Below are 14,450 nucleotides of genomic sequence, written 5' to 3' on the forward strand. Positions count from 1 at the left end.
TGATTTTCGATAGTCAAGTATTCAAGTTGAACAAATTTTTAAAATTTAATTGGATCACATTATGAAATTTCAAAATAATAATTTCATTTTTTCATATCAATATTAGTTAAAGTTTATGTTATTTGACTTTTAAAAAGAAAATTACGATAAGTAAAAAAAATTCAAAAAAATATCATTTTTTCAATAATATTATTCTTTGTAATCAAAGCAATACAATAAAAACACCACTTGTCTATAAATCAATGTAATTATATATTTAAATTTAATCGAATTTCAACGATCGAATGTATCAAATAAGGAAAAAGCAAAAGTGATGCTAAATTTTTGAACCCTGGAAAAAAGGGGCTAAAATGATTCCATGTCTAAGTCTGAAAGAGTAAAAGGACAACACTTGCTCTATTTCAGTGTTTCAGTGAGCAACACTCTTTATACTCTCTCTCTCTCTAAACTATTCTTCATCTCTCTCTCTTCTCTTTTCTCTTCAGTTTTCAGAATTCAGATCCAGGTTTGTGTTCTTTTTATCTTATACCTAATGGTAGCTTCTCTTTTATTGCTTTTTTTTTTTTCAATGGTCAAATCAATCTCTGTCATAGTATTTTCGCCATTTGGATTGGTTGATATTTTTTTTCGCTCCAATTATTTTACATTAGCTTAATTAAACTACTAGTATGCTTGAATCTCTTGTTTTGAGGAGAATTTTATTAGCGGCTCGATTGATTGACTATCTAAATTAACTAACTCGTAATTCGTAAAAAAATGTTTTTTATTTATTTTTCGTTAAAAATAATTATTCTGTTTTGAGTTTGTTTTTTTTCTGCTTTTGTGGGTAGTTTGGTTAGAGCTATAAAGTTTAGTGGTTTATGTTTGATTCAAATAGATGAAATTAAGTTTATAGCAATTCTCTAGAAAAGAAAAAAAAATGATTCTTTTTGTATGGGAATATTTCTGGATTAAAAAGATGTATAGGCATTCTTTAGCTCATTTGATTCATTATACCCAGTTTCTGTTGCTGATTTTTTTTGTTATTTGCGAGTTTCGTGCTTGAACTATCATGTGTTTGCGTTTTCTACCTAAACATCACCAATTATTTATCAAAAACACGCTTTGATTAGTATCTAATGGTGCGTGGTGTGCCCTCTCTTTTTTAATTTAAAAATGATGCTAAATGGCTCTCCACACAGATAATTATTGGAATTAATTGGATAATTTTTTTTAAAAAAAGTAAGAAGTAATTGTCAAAAACATACTTTAAAGTATCCATTTTTTTGTTAGTTTTCTGCTTGAACTATCAAGTATCTGTGTTTCCTACGTGAACTATCATCAACTAAGTATCAGAATACTTTGAAATTAATGAGTCGACTTCTATGTGGATGAAACTTATGGCAAATTAAGTTGTCAGGTTCCTTTTTGCGATTGTAGTCAAACACTTGATCTAGTCAGCTTCGAGGTGTGTTTGGTAGATAGTTGGTGATAATTCAGGTAGGAATCACTAACACCTGATAGTCTAGGTATAGAACTCCCTAAGAAGTGATCCTTCGGGTTTAACGTTTGATCATTTTTCTTATACTTACACTAGGAACTGTGTTGCTGAAAGTTTTCTTATAATGGGGTTAGAAACTTATATGTTAGTGTATGATAATTAAGATATTAAGAGAACTTCTACTTTTAAAGAATACCCTTTTTATCTTATAAAAACAAATTGAAGCATTCAAAATGAAATTGGTTCGAATAGAGCGAAATGAATATAGAAGATTCATATAGTTGATGCAACTAATTTGGTATGGAGGGTAATGAATTGATTGATATAAATTTGAAATGGTTTTTGTTTTCACAACCAGCTATTGGTGCCATTTGATGCATAAGAGTCTATATGAAAGCCGTTTTGATGCTTAAAGTTGTTTTAGTGTGGTTTCTTATACTATTGTTGCAGTAACTTCTTCATTTTTCATTTTTCAGTGATTTGTAAGTGGATATTTATAGAGTAGTTGATTGCAACTCTGTCGAGGGGATTGAAAGAAATTTTTAAGAACTTGTCAGAAAACGCTTGCAGTTTTTCTTTCCCCTACATATCAACTTGCATCAGCGTCCCTTTTCAGAATAGCTGCGCAGAATTAGAGAACTGAAAAGAAATGGAAGAGATACAGTCACAATCGGATCATTATAGGTCTTCGTCTTCTTCGGCAAGTAGTCCAGCGAGTAGGGTGCCATCAAGTAATTTCTTCTACTTGAGGAAACCTGGTTCACTTAGACAACCAATTTCATTTGAAGATTCACCTGATTGGGAAGACACAGATATTGAAGTCAGAGTGGACGAAGGAGGTGATTCCATCAATGCTGCAACTACACCAGCCTCCCCTTCCCTGTCAAAGCTTAACAGTGGTTCGTTGCCATCTCCACCTTTACCAGATGGGGCAGTTATTACAAGGAAAATTGCTGGGGCATCTATTGCCTGGAAGGATTTGACAGTAACCATAAAGGGAAAGCGGAAATACTCTGATAAGGTGGTCAAGAGCTCGAATGGTTATGCATTACCTGGTACAATGACTGTAATTATGGGACCTGCCAAGTCAGGGAAATCAACGCTCTTGAGATCCCTTGCAGGTTTGTGTTATATAGGGAAACATATAGAGGATTGCCTGTATCAATCTGTATGAATCATTCATAACCCATTTTTGTTTCTCTTCCTTAGGAAGGTTGCCTGATTCAGCCAGAATGTATGGTGAGGTTTTTGTTAATGGGACGAAAAGGAGCATGCCTTATGGTTCCTATGTAAGTCTATGCTTTTTAGCTCTTGTAGTTGAGTTGCTGTTCATAGTAGTACATGGTTATTTTTCTTAATGTCCTATGTGGAAACTGTCTGTCATGAACTTTTACATTGTATTTGTGCGGTTTACTTGCTTTGCCGTGCAAAAGTTAGAGGGTGAACATGCATGGAAATTGGTTTACAACATGTTCTAGATATCATTATAGACTAGAGTTACCATTTTGATTCACCTCTGATGAATGCAACCTCTTAAATGGAGAAGGTATTACTGGAAAGAAAATGTAGAATTACTCTATCATCTAGTAGAAAAATTTGAACTTGTTACAACTCCATCCAAAAATGAGAAATTAAATATTTAAGGTGCATTTTTCAGCTCCCTCAGTTTTGTTAAGGTGCATATATCTTAATCCAGTATTGATCTCAAACCAACTGAACAAATCCGTTTGAAAAAGAGGTGGAAAGAAGGAGAGGAGTATTTCTCAGGAGTTTATTAGCATAGAGAGAAACATGGATATTCAATCTTTAGTTTTACTTTACAATCAAGAGAAACAGGGGTATTCAATCTTTAGTTTCACTCTATGGGAACTGTAAAGCCCATATACTATATTTATCAAACCTCAGTTGAGGAAATTGGAGCCACAAACATTTAGTGGTTAAAATTAGCATCCTGCAACCTGTTACACAGTAGTAGCCATCACAAACGAAGCTAATCTCTTAAGCGACTCTATGGTGTTCTGACTACAATTTTCAATTTGGATTTGTTGAAACAATTGATCTTAGCCTGAGCTTGACCTCAATAACTAGCTCATCAAGTGAGGCTTGTCCAAACCGTATAAAGAGGAAACAACCATTCTTCAATCAGTGTGGCACTCTTAACATCCCCAAACACTCAGGGCTAGACATTTGGAGGGTGTGATACCATCCATGGCAACTCGTCATTAAAATACAAAGACGACGTTTTGAAAGCTCCAAGAAGACCAGGACAAGATATCAAACAAAGAAGATTTAAGACAAGCTTAATGGACTTCAATTAGCAATAAGAAAGTCTTATGATGGTATCTTATGATCAAGTCTTACAATTATCTAGAGGTCAAAATTGACCTTCAAGAGGAAGTAGAATGGGGCCCGAATCTTCCCTGAAAAGGAGCAAGTACAACAGCTGAAACAAATTTTCTAAACCTAGCTTCTAGAATCTATCTTTAAGACTTGTTTATATGTTGAGTGCATTGAACAAAGTGTGACCATCCTTCTATGCCATAGGGAATGCCATTCCTATTTAGCTTTGTTTTTGACCAACCCCTTGTTACTTATCATATAAAAGGGTGCTTTATTTTTTGTTTAACCTCAAAAATGAATATCAATATTTATTATTATGAGTTCCACAAGGAGCAAAGGTGGGAAAATACAAGAACTTAATGAAATTTTTTTTAATACAACTGCCAGCCCTTCTTGCTCACAGATGTATAAAAACTAGATTGTATTTATGTCTGAGATAACCTACTAGAATCTACTCATTTCCTCACTCATCTCAGTACACAACCCAAACAATAACGCGTTAATGTGACAGTCTATGGCTTGATGAAAATTTAGTGCAATATTATTGAGGAAACAGAGAAAAATATTACTTCATTCAATTTGATTTAAAGAGATGAGGAACTTAGCTATTCTTTATCATGAGCTCTGCCTTTTGATATGGAACTTTTTGCCTGCAGGGATTTGTTGACAGAGAAACTACTCTTATTGGAACATTGACAGTGCGTGAATTCCTCTACTACTCAGCATTGCTTCAGCTTCCTGGTTTTCTTTGTCAGAAAAGGAGTGTGGTGGAGGATGCTATTGATTCTATGTCACTGGGAGATTATGCTAATAAACTAATTGGTGGACACTGTTACATGAAAGGTCTTCGAAGTGGCGAGAGAAGGCGTGTCAGTATTGCCAGGGAACTTGTTATGAGACCACACATTTTATTTATAGATGAACCCCTTTATCGGCTTGACAGGTTTACTTCTTACACCATGTTTAAATATCAAAAGGAGTGTCACTGAATACTGTTAACTTTATACTAAGCTATTCATTGTTGGTAATGCCTCCCTAATATGTCATGGATTAGATGGGAAAGGAGATTTATTGGCTGGTCTTATGTGTTACATATGCAGTGGCAGAGAAAATGATTGAGTTTACTATCACCAAATAAATCTACATAAACTTCATCAGAAAAAAGAAAAGCAAAGGCATCCACATAATCCTGCACATAAGTTACAAATATGTTACCTGCCTCAGAGCCTTCTCGTCTTTATTGGGTCATCAAATAATTCTGAACCAAATCTTGCATACAAACATCACATATACTTCCCCTCAACTAGGCCGATCCTTGGTCAGTCTAGTTTTCATCATAAAAACTTGATGTCATTGCTTTCCTCCCTGTCAAGTTGTCAACAAGAAGCCAAATTAACTTTTGATACTTTCAGAGTTTCATCAGTACTACTATGAGCTGATGTGGGGATTATATAGCCTTGGGCTCTCCTGCCTCAAGAGCTAGCTTTTGGGGTGTGGTTCTCCTTGCGTTGTAACTTCAATCAAATGAATGACCTTTTTTGATTCTCTAAGTTTTTCTTCCAATCAACTTTTTTTTGAGATGATCAACCAGTTTTATAATACTAAAAGCACAAAATGATATGGTAGCCGTATTTATAGGGAGATGAAGTCAAAAAATTATTACCTGGCAAAAGTTCTATTCTTCCTTACCGAGACTCTGGTACTTCTAATAGAGACTCAGTGGCATCTATATATTCCCGTTTGCACCAGAATGAAACAACATGGCCAGTATAATCTTACTTGTAATTCACACAACAAAAAGATAAGATCTTGTGATTCATTGCGGTCGAGACTTGCCGTTTTAGGCTCTTCACTCTATTATATATGTTTATTAATGCATTACTCCTAGTTACCTGATGTTCATTCAATTGTTACATTCAGTGTTTCTGCACTTCTGATGATGGTTACACTGAAGAAGCTCGCAAGTACCGGCTGCACTCTGATATTCACCATTTACCAAAGCAGTACTGAAGTTTTTGGCCTTTTTGATCGCATTTGCCTCCTCTCAAATGGAAATACATTGTTTTTTGGGGAAACTTTGGCTTGCTTGCAGGTAATATATCTGAGTATGCTTCCACACACTATGCCTTTCTCGATTCTTGTACAGTTTCTTTTCAGCAATCAGGAGTGCATCAATAGAACAATTATATACTGAATGATACAAATTGATGTTGCGATAAGGCTTTAGTTGCTCGTTTCTTGTATGTAAGATTCATAGATAATTGAGGGATGTGGTTTATTTGAAAACTAAGAAGCCAAGAGTATAATTCAGATGACACTCTCTACTATAGGATAAAAGTGATCCCTGTAGTTGAGGCTTAAATGGTCAATGTATTACCATTATTTTGAATTACATAGTTTCCCATAGTGAGACCTATTACATTTTGTTTCCTGCTTCTCTTAGAATTGGGACGTGGATGCAAGATTTTCCCTGTTGAAACTTATTTTGTAACATCGAACCTGGATGTAGTAGTCAAAAGTGGGTCATGTACAGTTATCTTCTGGTCAAAGCTGTCAATATCTCAGTATATAGTTGCATTATCAATAGGAGGAAATCAGTAACATTTACTTTGCTGGTTCTAGATAAGAGGAAATCATATATTTGATTATTGGGGCTAGACTTTTTCCCAAGGGCTAATATTGCACAATCACAGGGTTGTGGGGGAAAGAAGGAAATGATTTTTTTTTTTCGGGGGGTGGGGGTCGGTTAGAAGCTGTGTTTTCTTACACAGTATTAGGTTCTCGATTAGAATAACTGTCAGAGACTGACATATCATTCTTTTGGTGATGGTGAAGCACTTTTCAAATGCTGGTTTCCCTTGCCCAATCATGCAAAGTCCTTCAGATCATTTCTTGCGTGCCATAAATACAGAGTTCGACAGGATCATCGCGATGTGCAAAAGTTGGCAGGTATTTTCCTGAAAATATTTGAACTCCTTAATTTGTTGCCGTAGCGACTCAATCATACTGATTCTTTCTGGTTTGTTAGCTAACAATATGAATCGAGCATCTACGGCCTACTTTTGTGGAATTTACTACCATCATCCTGCAGGACTCACTCATGTTGCTGTTCTATTGATTAGAGTCAATTCTTCTTCTAAAGAGGAATATGTCATCGTTCCGACAGTTCCCTCACAAACCTCCTCCTCCAAGAAAAAGAAAAAGAATTTATGGTTATCCTCTAAGTTTGTATAACTTGTTTTCTGGACAGGATGACCATGGAGACTTGTCAGCAGTGAACATGGATACTGCTGTTGCTATACGTACCCTTGAAGCAACCTATAAATCATCGGCAGATGCTGTTGCTCTTGAGACTATGATAGTGAAGCTCACTGAGAAGGTATGTTTTTACAGGAGATCTGATATCTGTCACTATTAACTTCTACAGAATTTGATTACTCCTACCTGTGAAGTATAAATACATATATTGGGAACTAACATATTTAACTCAGACAGTTGATGATGAAATTATTCTGGCAAACAGTTACTCCTTCGTTCCATTTATATGGAACTTTTCCCTTATAGTCCAATCCAAAAAGAATGACACCTTTGTGTTTTTGGACATAATTTAACTTAAAATGTTCTCATTTCCCTTATAGTCTAATCCAAAAAGAATGGCACCTTTGTGTATTTGGACATAATTTAACTTAAAATGTTCTCATTTTACGCTTGATGACATGTTTCTCTACCCACATAAATGTCATGGCAAGTTCAAGACTACAAGTTTTAGAAGTCTTTCTTTCTTAAACTCCGTGCCATGTCAAACTATGTTGTGTAGGTTGGAATGGAGTGAGTACTTCTTTAAGATAAAATTTGGTGTTTGATGATTAACAAATAATAGTTGTCCGGAGAATTGATCAAAACCCTGGAAGGATGTAATTGTTACACACTCTCTGGTTATTCATCTAAGTCACTTCAAAATTTTGTTATTTCCTTCAGAACTCTTCAAAGTTTTAAATAACTTAAGTTTTTGTATTCGTCATTTAGAAGTAAGAGTTTAGCTTTATCAGACAACCATTATTGCTAGCGCCTGAACGTAGTAAGATTTTAGCTTTATTAAACAACCATTATTGCTAGCACCTAACTCCAATATACTCCCTGATTTATTGCTATGTTGTTCAGGAAGGTCCATCCGTCAAAAGCAAGGGAATGGTTGGCAACTTAACACGAGTTGCAGTGTTGACTTGGAGATCCTTATTGATTATGTCAAGGGAGTGGAAATACTACTGGCTTAGGTTGATTCTATATATGCTTCTCGCACTTTGCATCGGTACTGTATTTTCTGGATTGGGGCATACCTTATCATCTGTTGTGGTAAGCTGATAACCATCAAGACATTAGATATGCCTATTTTCTCCTTTAAGATTACTTACTTAAGTAGTATGCTATGTGATGTGCGGACATGCCACCTTCTGAGCAGTTTGGTTATTTACCTAAAATGGTATATTTTGTTTGCCAAGGCAACTTTTGATTTTATTTGTGTTATATGTTGAGAAGGGGAAATTATGTACAGCAAGAAATGCATGTATCCAAGATTGTTTGGTTATTATGGACTTTGTTTCTCCACTATGATGTTAGATGTTCTTCTCATGATAACTTTTCGCGATCAATCTTCCTTATTTTTCTGATTTAAACATTGACCTCTTTATTGTGATGCAGACACGAGTAGCAGCAATTTTTGTATTTGTTTCATTCACCTCTCTATTGAGCATTGCCGGTGTACCTGCACAGATGAAAGAAATTAAGGTGATCCCTATAGCTTTTTTGTGATTTTTTTAATAACATGCATGAATGATTCTATAAAACTTATTGCTTATATAGTGATTTCATGTTGGAAATGAATGCAAGATATGCATGATTTCGAACATAAGAGGCCACATGATGGGGAACCTATAGACAGTACTCATTCTCTTATGGTTGCTTAGTAGGCCATGACCATTCTTGTCAAGACGGTGTAAACTCTAAACCACTTCCATCTTCAATTCCCTGGAATATCAAGTTCAGTGTTAGAGAATGTATTCTATAGTTTTCTGTTATTCCCGGTTTCAATCCCCATATCAGAATCACTAGAGGTTATTTTCCACCATTTTTTTATGACCGATCATCTCTATGCAAACTAAATGATCGCTTAAATTGTGAAGTTATGAGGTATAGATGTGATACTTGTACTTGAATGTATTCGACTGCAATGCTACGCCAGGTGAACTATCTTATACTCAAATACAAAGTATAAACTTTCCCAGCGTGTTGCATTTAAGTCAAATTCCTGGATGAAATTCGTCAGGCCAAACACGAATGCTTTTGGACTTGCATCTTGAAGCAGCTTTTATGTGAGTAGATTCATGGAAATATTGCTTTTATGTGAGTAGATTCATGAAAATATTGCAAGGCTGAAGGCCTTGTGATATTAACGTTTTCGAGACTATTCTTCCTGGAAACAGGATAATTAGTATAGTTTATATCCAACCTTTCCTTCAATGAAGGTAAGGTAACTATAATCTGTCACTGATTTCTATTACTCTTTTACTTTCTATTGCAAAAGTTAGGTTTCGTTATTGAATGCTGTGTAGGCCAGTTTGTTCTTTGATCATCCAGCTCAAAAGAAAACAGGAGAAAAGCAAAGACTAATCAGGCTGTTTCTTTTACATGCAGATATACGCCTGCGAAGAATCAAACCAGCATTCTGGTGCATTTATTTTCCTACTTGGGCAGCTTTTTGCCAGCATACCTTTCTTGTTTCTCATCTCCATTTCGTCCAGTCTCGTCTTCTATTTTCTTGTTGGGCTGCGGGATGAGTTCAGCATGTTGATGTATTTCGTGCTGAATTTCTTCGCATGCCTATTGGTAAATGAAGGATTGGTGCTCGCTGTTACTTCCATTTGGCAAGACATCTTCTGGAGCGTCTTGATTTTTGTCTCCATACAAGTGAGTCTCGTCTTAAATTTCAATATATTGAAGATATTGTTTACCACGAATGAAGTTATCATATTTCAAGAAAAAGTAGTAGTGCAATTTTGCTGATCTATAGGGTTGTTACACTCGAGATCTTCCCTTATCTAGGATTTATTTGATTTGACGTCTTTCTTCTTCCATTAAACGGCTGTGGTCTTCTACATTGCAGGTTATAATGATGCTTTCTGCTGGCTTTTTAAGAATCAGAAGTTCTTTGCCAGGACCAGTATGGATGTACCCCATTTCTTATATAGCTTTTCATACCTACTCTATCCAGGCAAGTTCAAAAAATGGTTAAACAATTGGCTGTTAAATCTTTCAGATGCATGTACTTGATCACTAGGTGGTCATCATCTTATAAATATCTTAAAATCGCGTCTTTATTTCAGGGGCTCTTGGAGAACGAGTACATCGAGACCTCTTTTGCTGTTGGTCAGGTGAGGACCATATCTGGTAATCAGGCTTTGCAAAATGTATATGACATATCTGCTAATAGCAACTCGAAGTGGAAAAATTTGTTAGTATTGTTTCTTATGGCTGTTGCATACAGAGTTCTTGTTTTTGTTTTGCTCAAGTTTTATGTCAGGAAAAGCCTCTTTGTACCCAAACTATTTCTGTGTAACCAAAATACAAAGAATTCAAGATAAATACTATATTACTAGCAACTTTTGGTTCAGTTTCTTGGCTCATAGCTTTTATACAGTGTGGGATAGTGGGAGTAAATTTATGTTGCTCGGACTGTCCAAAATGTTGCTGCACCCATATCGGCTCTCTAAGTATGCACTACTTACTACTTTAGAGTATACGACATGCACCCGATGACTGCCCCCCCCAGAACCCTAAAATTGTGTATTTGCAGCTACCTATTAGGTTGTTGCCTGATTCAATGGGAAACCTCAATTTGTCTTATAATATTTATCAGAGAGATGTTGTGTTACTAAGTGACTTTGATTATTAGTGATGATCATAATGCTAGGTAATCTTTTCTCATTTGTATAAGCTTTGGTGGGCGGAGTTAATTGGTATTCATATTGACGGAAGGTAGCAAGTATTCAATGAAATAGTTGAGTTGCCCACAACCTCATCCAGAGACTTCAAACAAGTTATCCAAACTATGTCAAGGGAAAAACAGGATAGATAATGCAATAGAAGATTATCAGCACAAAAACAGAAAAGTACGATTTACGTGTTATAAGAAAACATAAATAACAAAGCTTCTTAGCCTGTCTTGGATGAACCTAGGCACCTCAAAAGATAAACCAAATGACTCTTAACTGTGTCTTTTGCCACCGTCTGTCGAGCACCCAGTTCTGGGAAAGGATACCTGACATACAGGGCAGAAAACAAGAACCAAACAACAACATAAAAGACTGAACATGAGCAGGAAGAGTAAAGCATAGCAAGTTTTCATAACACACTTTATTATAGTAGATATTGATATCTCTGGGAACTCCAGAGTTGAACTGCACTATTCATTTTTTCTTCTGAGCAGCCTTGGTGACCTTGGCTCCAGTTGGGTCCTTCTTGTCAACATTCTTGATAACACCAACAGCAACAGTTTGACGCATGTCCCTCACAGCAAAACGTCCCAATGGTGGGTACTCGGAGAATGTCTCAACAACCATGGGCTTGGTGGGAATCATCTTAACCATACCAGCATCACCGTTCTTCAAGAACTTAGGCTCCTTCTCAAGTTCCTTACCAGAACGCCTGTCAATCTTAGTCAAGATCTCAGCAAACTTAACAGCAATATGGGAGGTGTGACAGTCCAGCACTGGAGCATATCCATTTCCAATCTGTCCTGGATGGTTCATGATGATGACCTGAGCGGTGAAGCTAGCAGCCCCCTTTGCTGGGTCATCCTTGGAGTTGGAAGCAACAAATCCACGTTTAAGATCCTTAACCGCAACATTCTTGACGTTGAAACCAACATTATCACCAGGAAGTGCCTCCTGAAGAGCTTCATGATGCATCTCAACAGACTTAACTTCAGTAGTCAGACCAGTAGGACCAAAAGTCACAACCATACCAGGCTTAATCACACCAGTCTCAACACGACCAACAGGAACAGTCCCAATCCCTCCAATCTTATAGACATCCTGAAGTGGAAGACGCAAGGGTTTGTCCGAGGGCCTCTTAGGCTCATTAAGCTGGTCAAGAGCCTCAAGAAGGGTTGGACCCTTGTACCAGTCCAGGTTAGTTGATCTCTCAATCATATTATCTCCTTCGAAACCAGAAATCGGCACAAATGGGATCTTGTCAGGGTTGTAACCAACCTTCTTAAGGTAAGAAGACACTTCCTTCACAATTTCGTCATACCTAGCCTTGGAGTACTTAGGTGTGGTAGCATCCATCTACACAAGGAGTAAAAACATATTAGCAAAACATGAAACAACATTCTTCAGGTAACATCTGTTTGAGTAGGTTAATGTAGTCCCAATCATTGGGGAATGAACTTGGACAATCCTCCCCTCATGAGCTATCCTCATGAGTTAGCAAATCATTGGGGAATGGACTTGGACAATCCTCCCCTCTTAGCTCATGAGTTAGCTTTTGGGGTTGAGTTAGGTCTAGATGTCATATCTTTACATGGTATCAGAGTCAGGTCCATCTCCGTTTTGGACATTTTGGGTGTTAAGGGGGTGTTAGAGTGAGTTAAACTTGAAGAAAGAGCAAACCTTGTTGCAGCAACAAATCATTTGCCTAACACCAAGTGTGAAAGCAAGCAACGCATGTTCACGAGTCTGTCCATCCTTAGAGATACCAGCTTCAAAACCACCAGTCGTGGAGTCGATAATCAGGACAGCACAGTCAGCTTGAGAGGTACCAGTAATCATGTTCTTGATGAAATCCCTATGACCAGGAGCATCAATAACAGTACAATAGTACTTGGTAGTCTCAAACTTCCACAAGGCAATATCAATAGTGATACCGCGTTCACGTTCAGCCTTGAGCTTGTCAAGAACCCAGGCATACTTGAATGACCTCTTGTTCATCTCAGCAGCTTCTTTCTCAAACCTCTCGATGACACGTTTATCGATACCACCTAGCTTGTAGATCAAGTGACCAGTGGTAGTCGATTTGCCAGAGTCAACATGGCCAATAACCACAATGTTGATGTGGACCTTCTCTTTACCCATGTTGATCAACTAAAAGTCTTGTCAACAATAGAAACAAATGTCAAATACATCTAAAAGTTTTGTGTTCTATGTCTACAACAATCTGATATTCACACAAAACATAGAGAAATTCTGAAAAATCGAATACATCAAAATCGAGTTTAGGTAGCCAATCAACGAAACAGATATCCAACGATGATCAAACAATATACTCAGACTGAACAATCTACAAGTCAAGCATTCTTCTCCAGGAATTATGAGACATTTAAGATGAAGAAAACTAATGAACTTTAGTCACAAATCTCGAGTTAAATTAATCAAAGCTACTATCAAATATATAGAAACAGAACAATCATGAACATGAATCAAATTACTAATCAATCATGGAACAAAATTGCAAGCAAACTAATAAAAACTACTACTCCCTCCATCTCATTTCACGTGACACAATTTGACTTGACATAATATTTAAAAGAACGATATTTGTAGTTCAAAACAATACTTAAATATTTATGTAGCTATAAATCAATTCATTATGTGTAAAAATGAAGTTTTTAAGTTATTATTTTATAATAAAGTGACATATCTTTTTTGAGACAGACGAAAAAAGAAAGAGATGTTAGTATATAAAATGGAACGGATCGAACGACCTATTAATTATATATAAACTCAGCAAACATCAACCAAATTTGCATCAAATTACACTATCTAGTATCAATTTTATTAAAACTGATGGATCATGGAACAAATTTGCATGAAATTTACATAAAATAAGCAAAAATGAGTGATGGAATATTAATATATATCTAACCTAGAGAAGCACAACACATATAATAAGTTGAAAAATGAATGAGAATTTATTTTTAAGTTTACATGAGGTTATTGGTACTATATATAGAGGAGGATGAATGAGCTTAAGTCGGTTTAGTTTTTTTTAAAAAAAATAAAATAAAATAATTAATATTTAAATATGGAAAAAAAAAGAGTCAAACATCTTAACATCATATCTTGAATACAATTGATCAATTTGCTTGGCCTCCAAGGCTAAACATTACATTCTATGTCCACATTTCTCTTTTTTTTATGACATTATGATGTTGACATATTCCAACATTTTTTTAAAAATTATTTTACTATCGTAACAACAAATTCAATATAATCTCACGAATTAAAGTTTGTTTTAATTTTAAAAGTTAAAATTATTAGTATTATAAAAGTATAATGTAACGACAAGAAGTAAAATTTCGTGGGTGGGGTGTTAAGAAGATGAAGTGTACGTAGACTTTACTCCTACTTCGCGAAGTTAGAAAGACTGTTTTTAAAAGACCGTCTGTTCAGGTAACATATAGGTAGCATATAATAGAGTTGATTTAAAAGGGAAAATACAAAAACAATGAACACACCGTAAATAATAGGAGAAACATTCTTAGGCATACATATGTGAAATTTAATTATCGTGTGATCGAATAAATATAGCGTGAGATATTTTGTGCATCCAACTACTCTTTTCGATGTATATT

At 35.8% G+C, this 14,450-nt stretch overlaps 2 protein-coding genes across 2 annotated transcripts; one reads left to right on the forward strand and one right to left on the reverse strand.

Moving 5' to 3' along the window:
- Window positions 1-357: 357 nt before the first annotated feature.
- Window positions 358-10,487, forward strand: LOC107002955 (ABC transporter G family member 3). The gene is made up of 12 exons (XM_015201176.2): window positions 358-505; window positions 1,957-2,601; window positions 2,690-2,769; window positions 4,477-4,763; window positions 5,741-5,912; window positions 6,656-6,769; window positions 7,071-7,199; window positions 7,982-8,173; window positions 8,519-8,605; window positions 9,512-9,784; window positions 9,981-10,088; window positions 10,201-10,487. The coding sequence occupies exons 2-12, from the start codon at window positions 2,130-2,132 to the stop codon at window positions 10,456-10,458; spliced, it is 2,172 nt and encodes a 723-aa protein (XP_015056662.1). The 5' UTR covers window positions 358-505; window positions 1,957-2,129; the 3' UTR covers window positions 10,459-10,487.
- A 477-nt stretch (window positions 10,488-10,964) lies between these two features.
- LOC107002850 (elongation factor 1-alpha-like) lies at window positions 10,965-13,875 on the reverse strand. Its single transcript, XM_015201039.2, has 3 exons — window positions 13,742-13,875; window positions 12,490-12,968; window positions 10,965-12,165 (listed from the first exon to the last, which is right to left on the reverse strand). The coding sequence occupies exons 2-3, from the start codon at window positions 12,949-12,951 to the stop codon at window positions 11,284-11,286; spliced, it is 1,344 nt and encodes a 447-aa protein (XP_015056525.1). The 5' UTR covers window positions 12,952-12,968; window positions 13,742-13,875; the 3' UTR covers window positions 10,965-11,283.
- Between the last annotated feature and the right edge of the window lie 575 nt (window positions 13,876-14,450).

This window comes from Solanum pennellii, chromosome 11 (genome assembly GCF_001406875.1).
Source record: "Solanum pennellii chromosome 11, SPENNV200".
NCBI lineage: Eukaryota > Viridiplantae > Streptophyta > Magnoliopsida > Solanales > Solanaceae > Solanum > Solanum pennellii.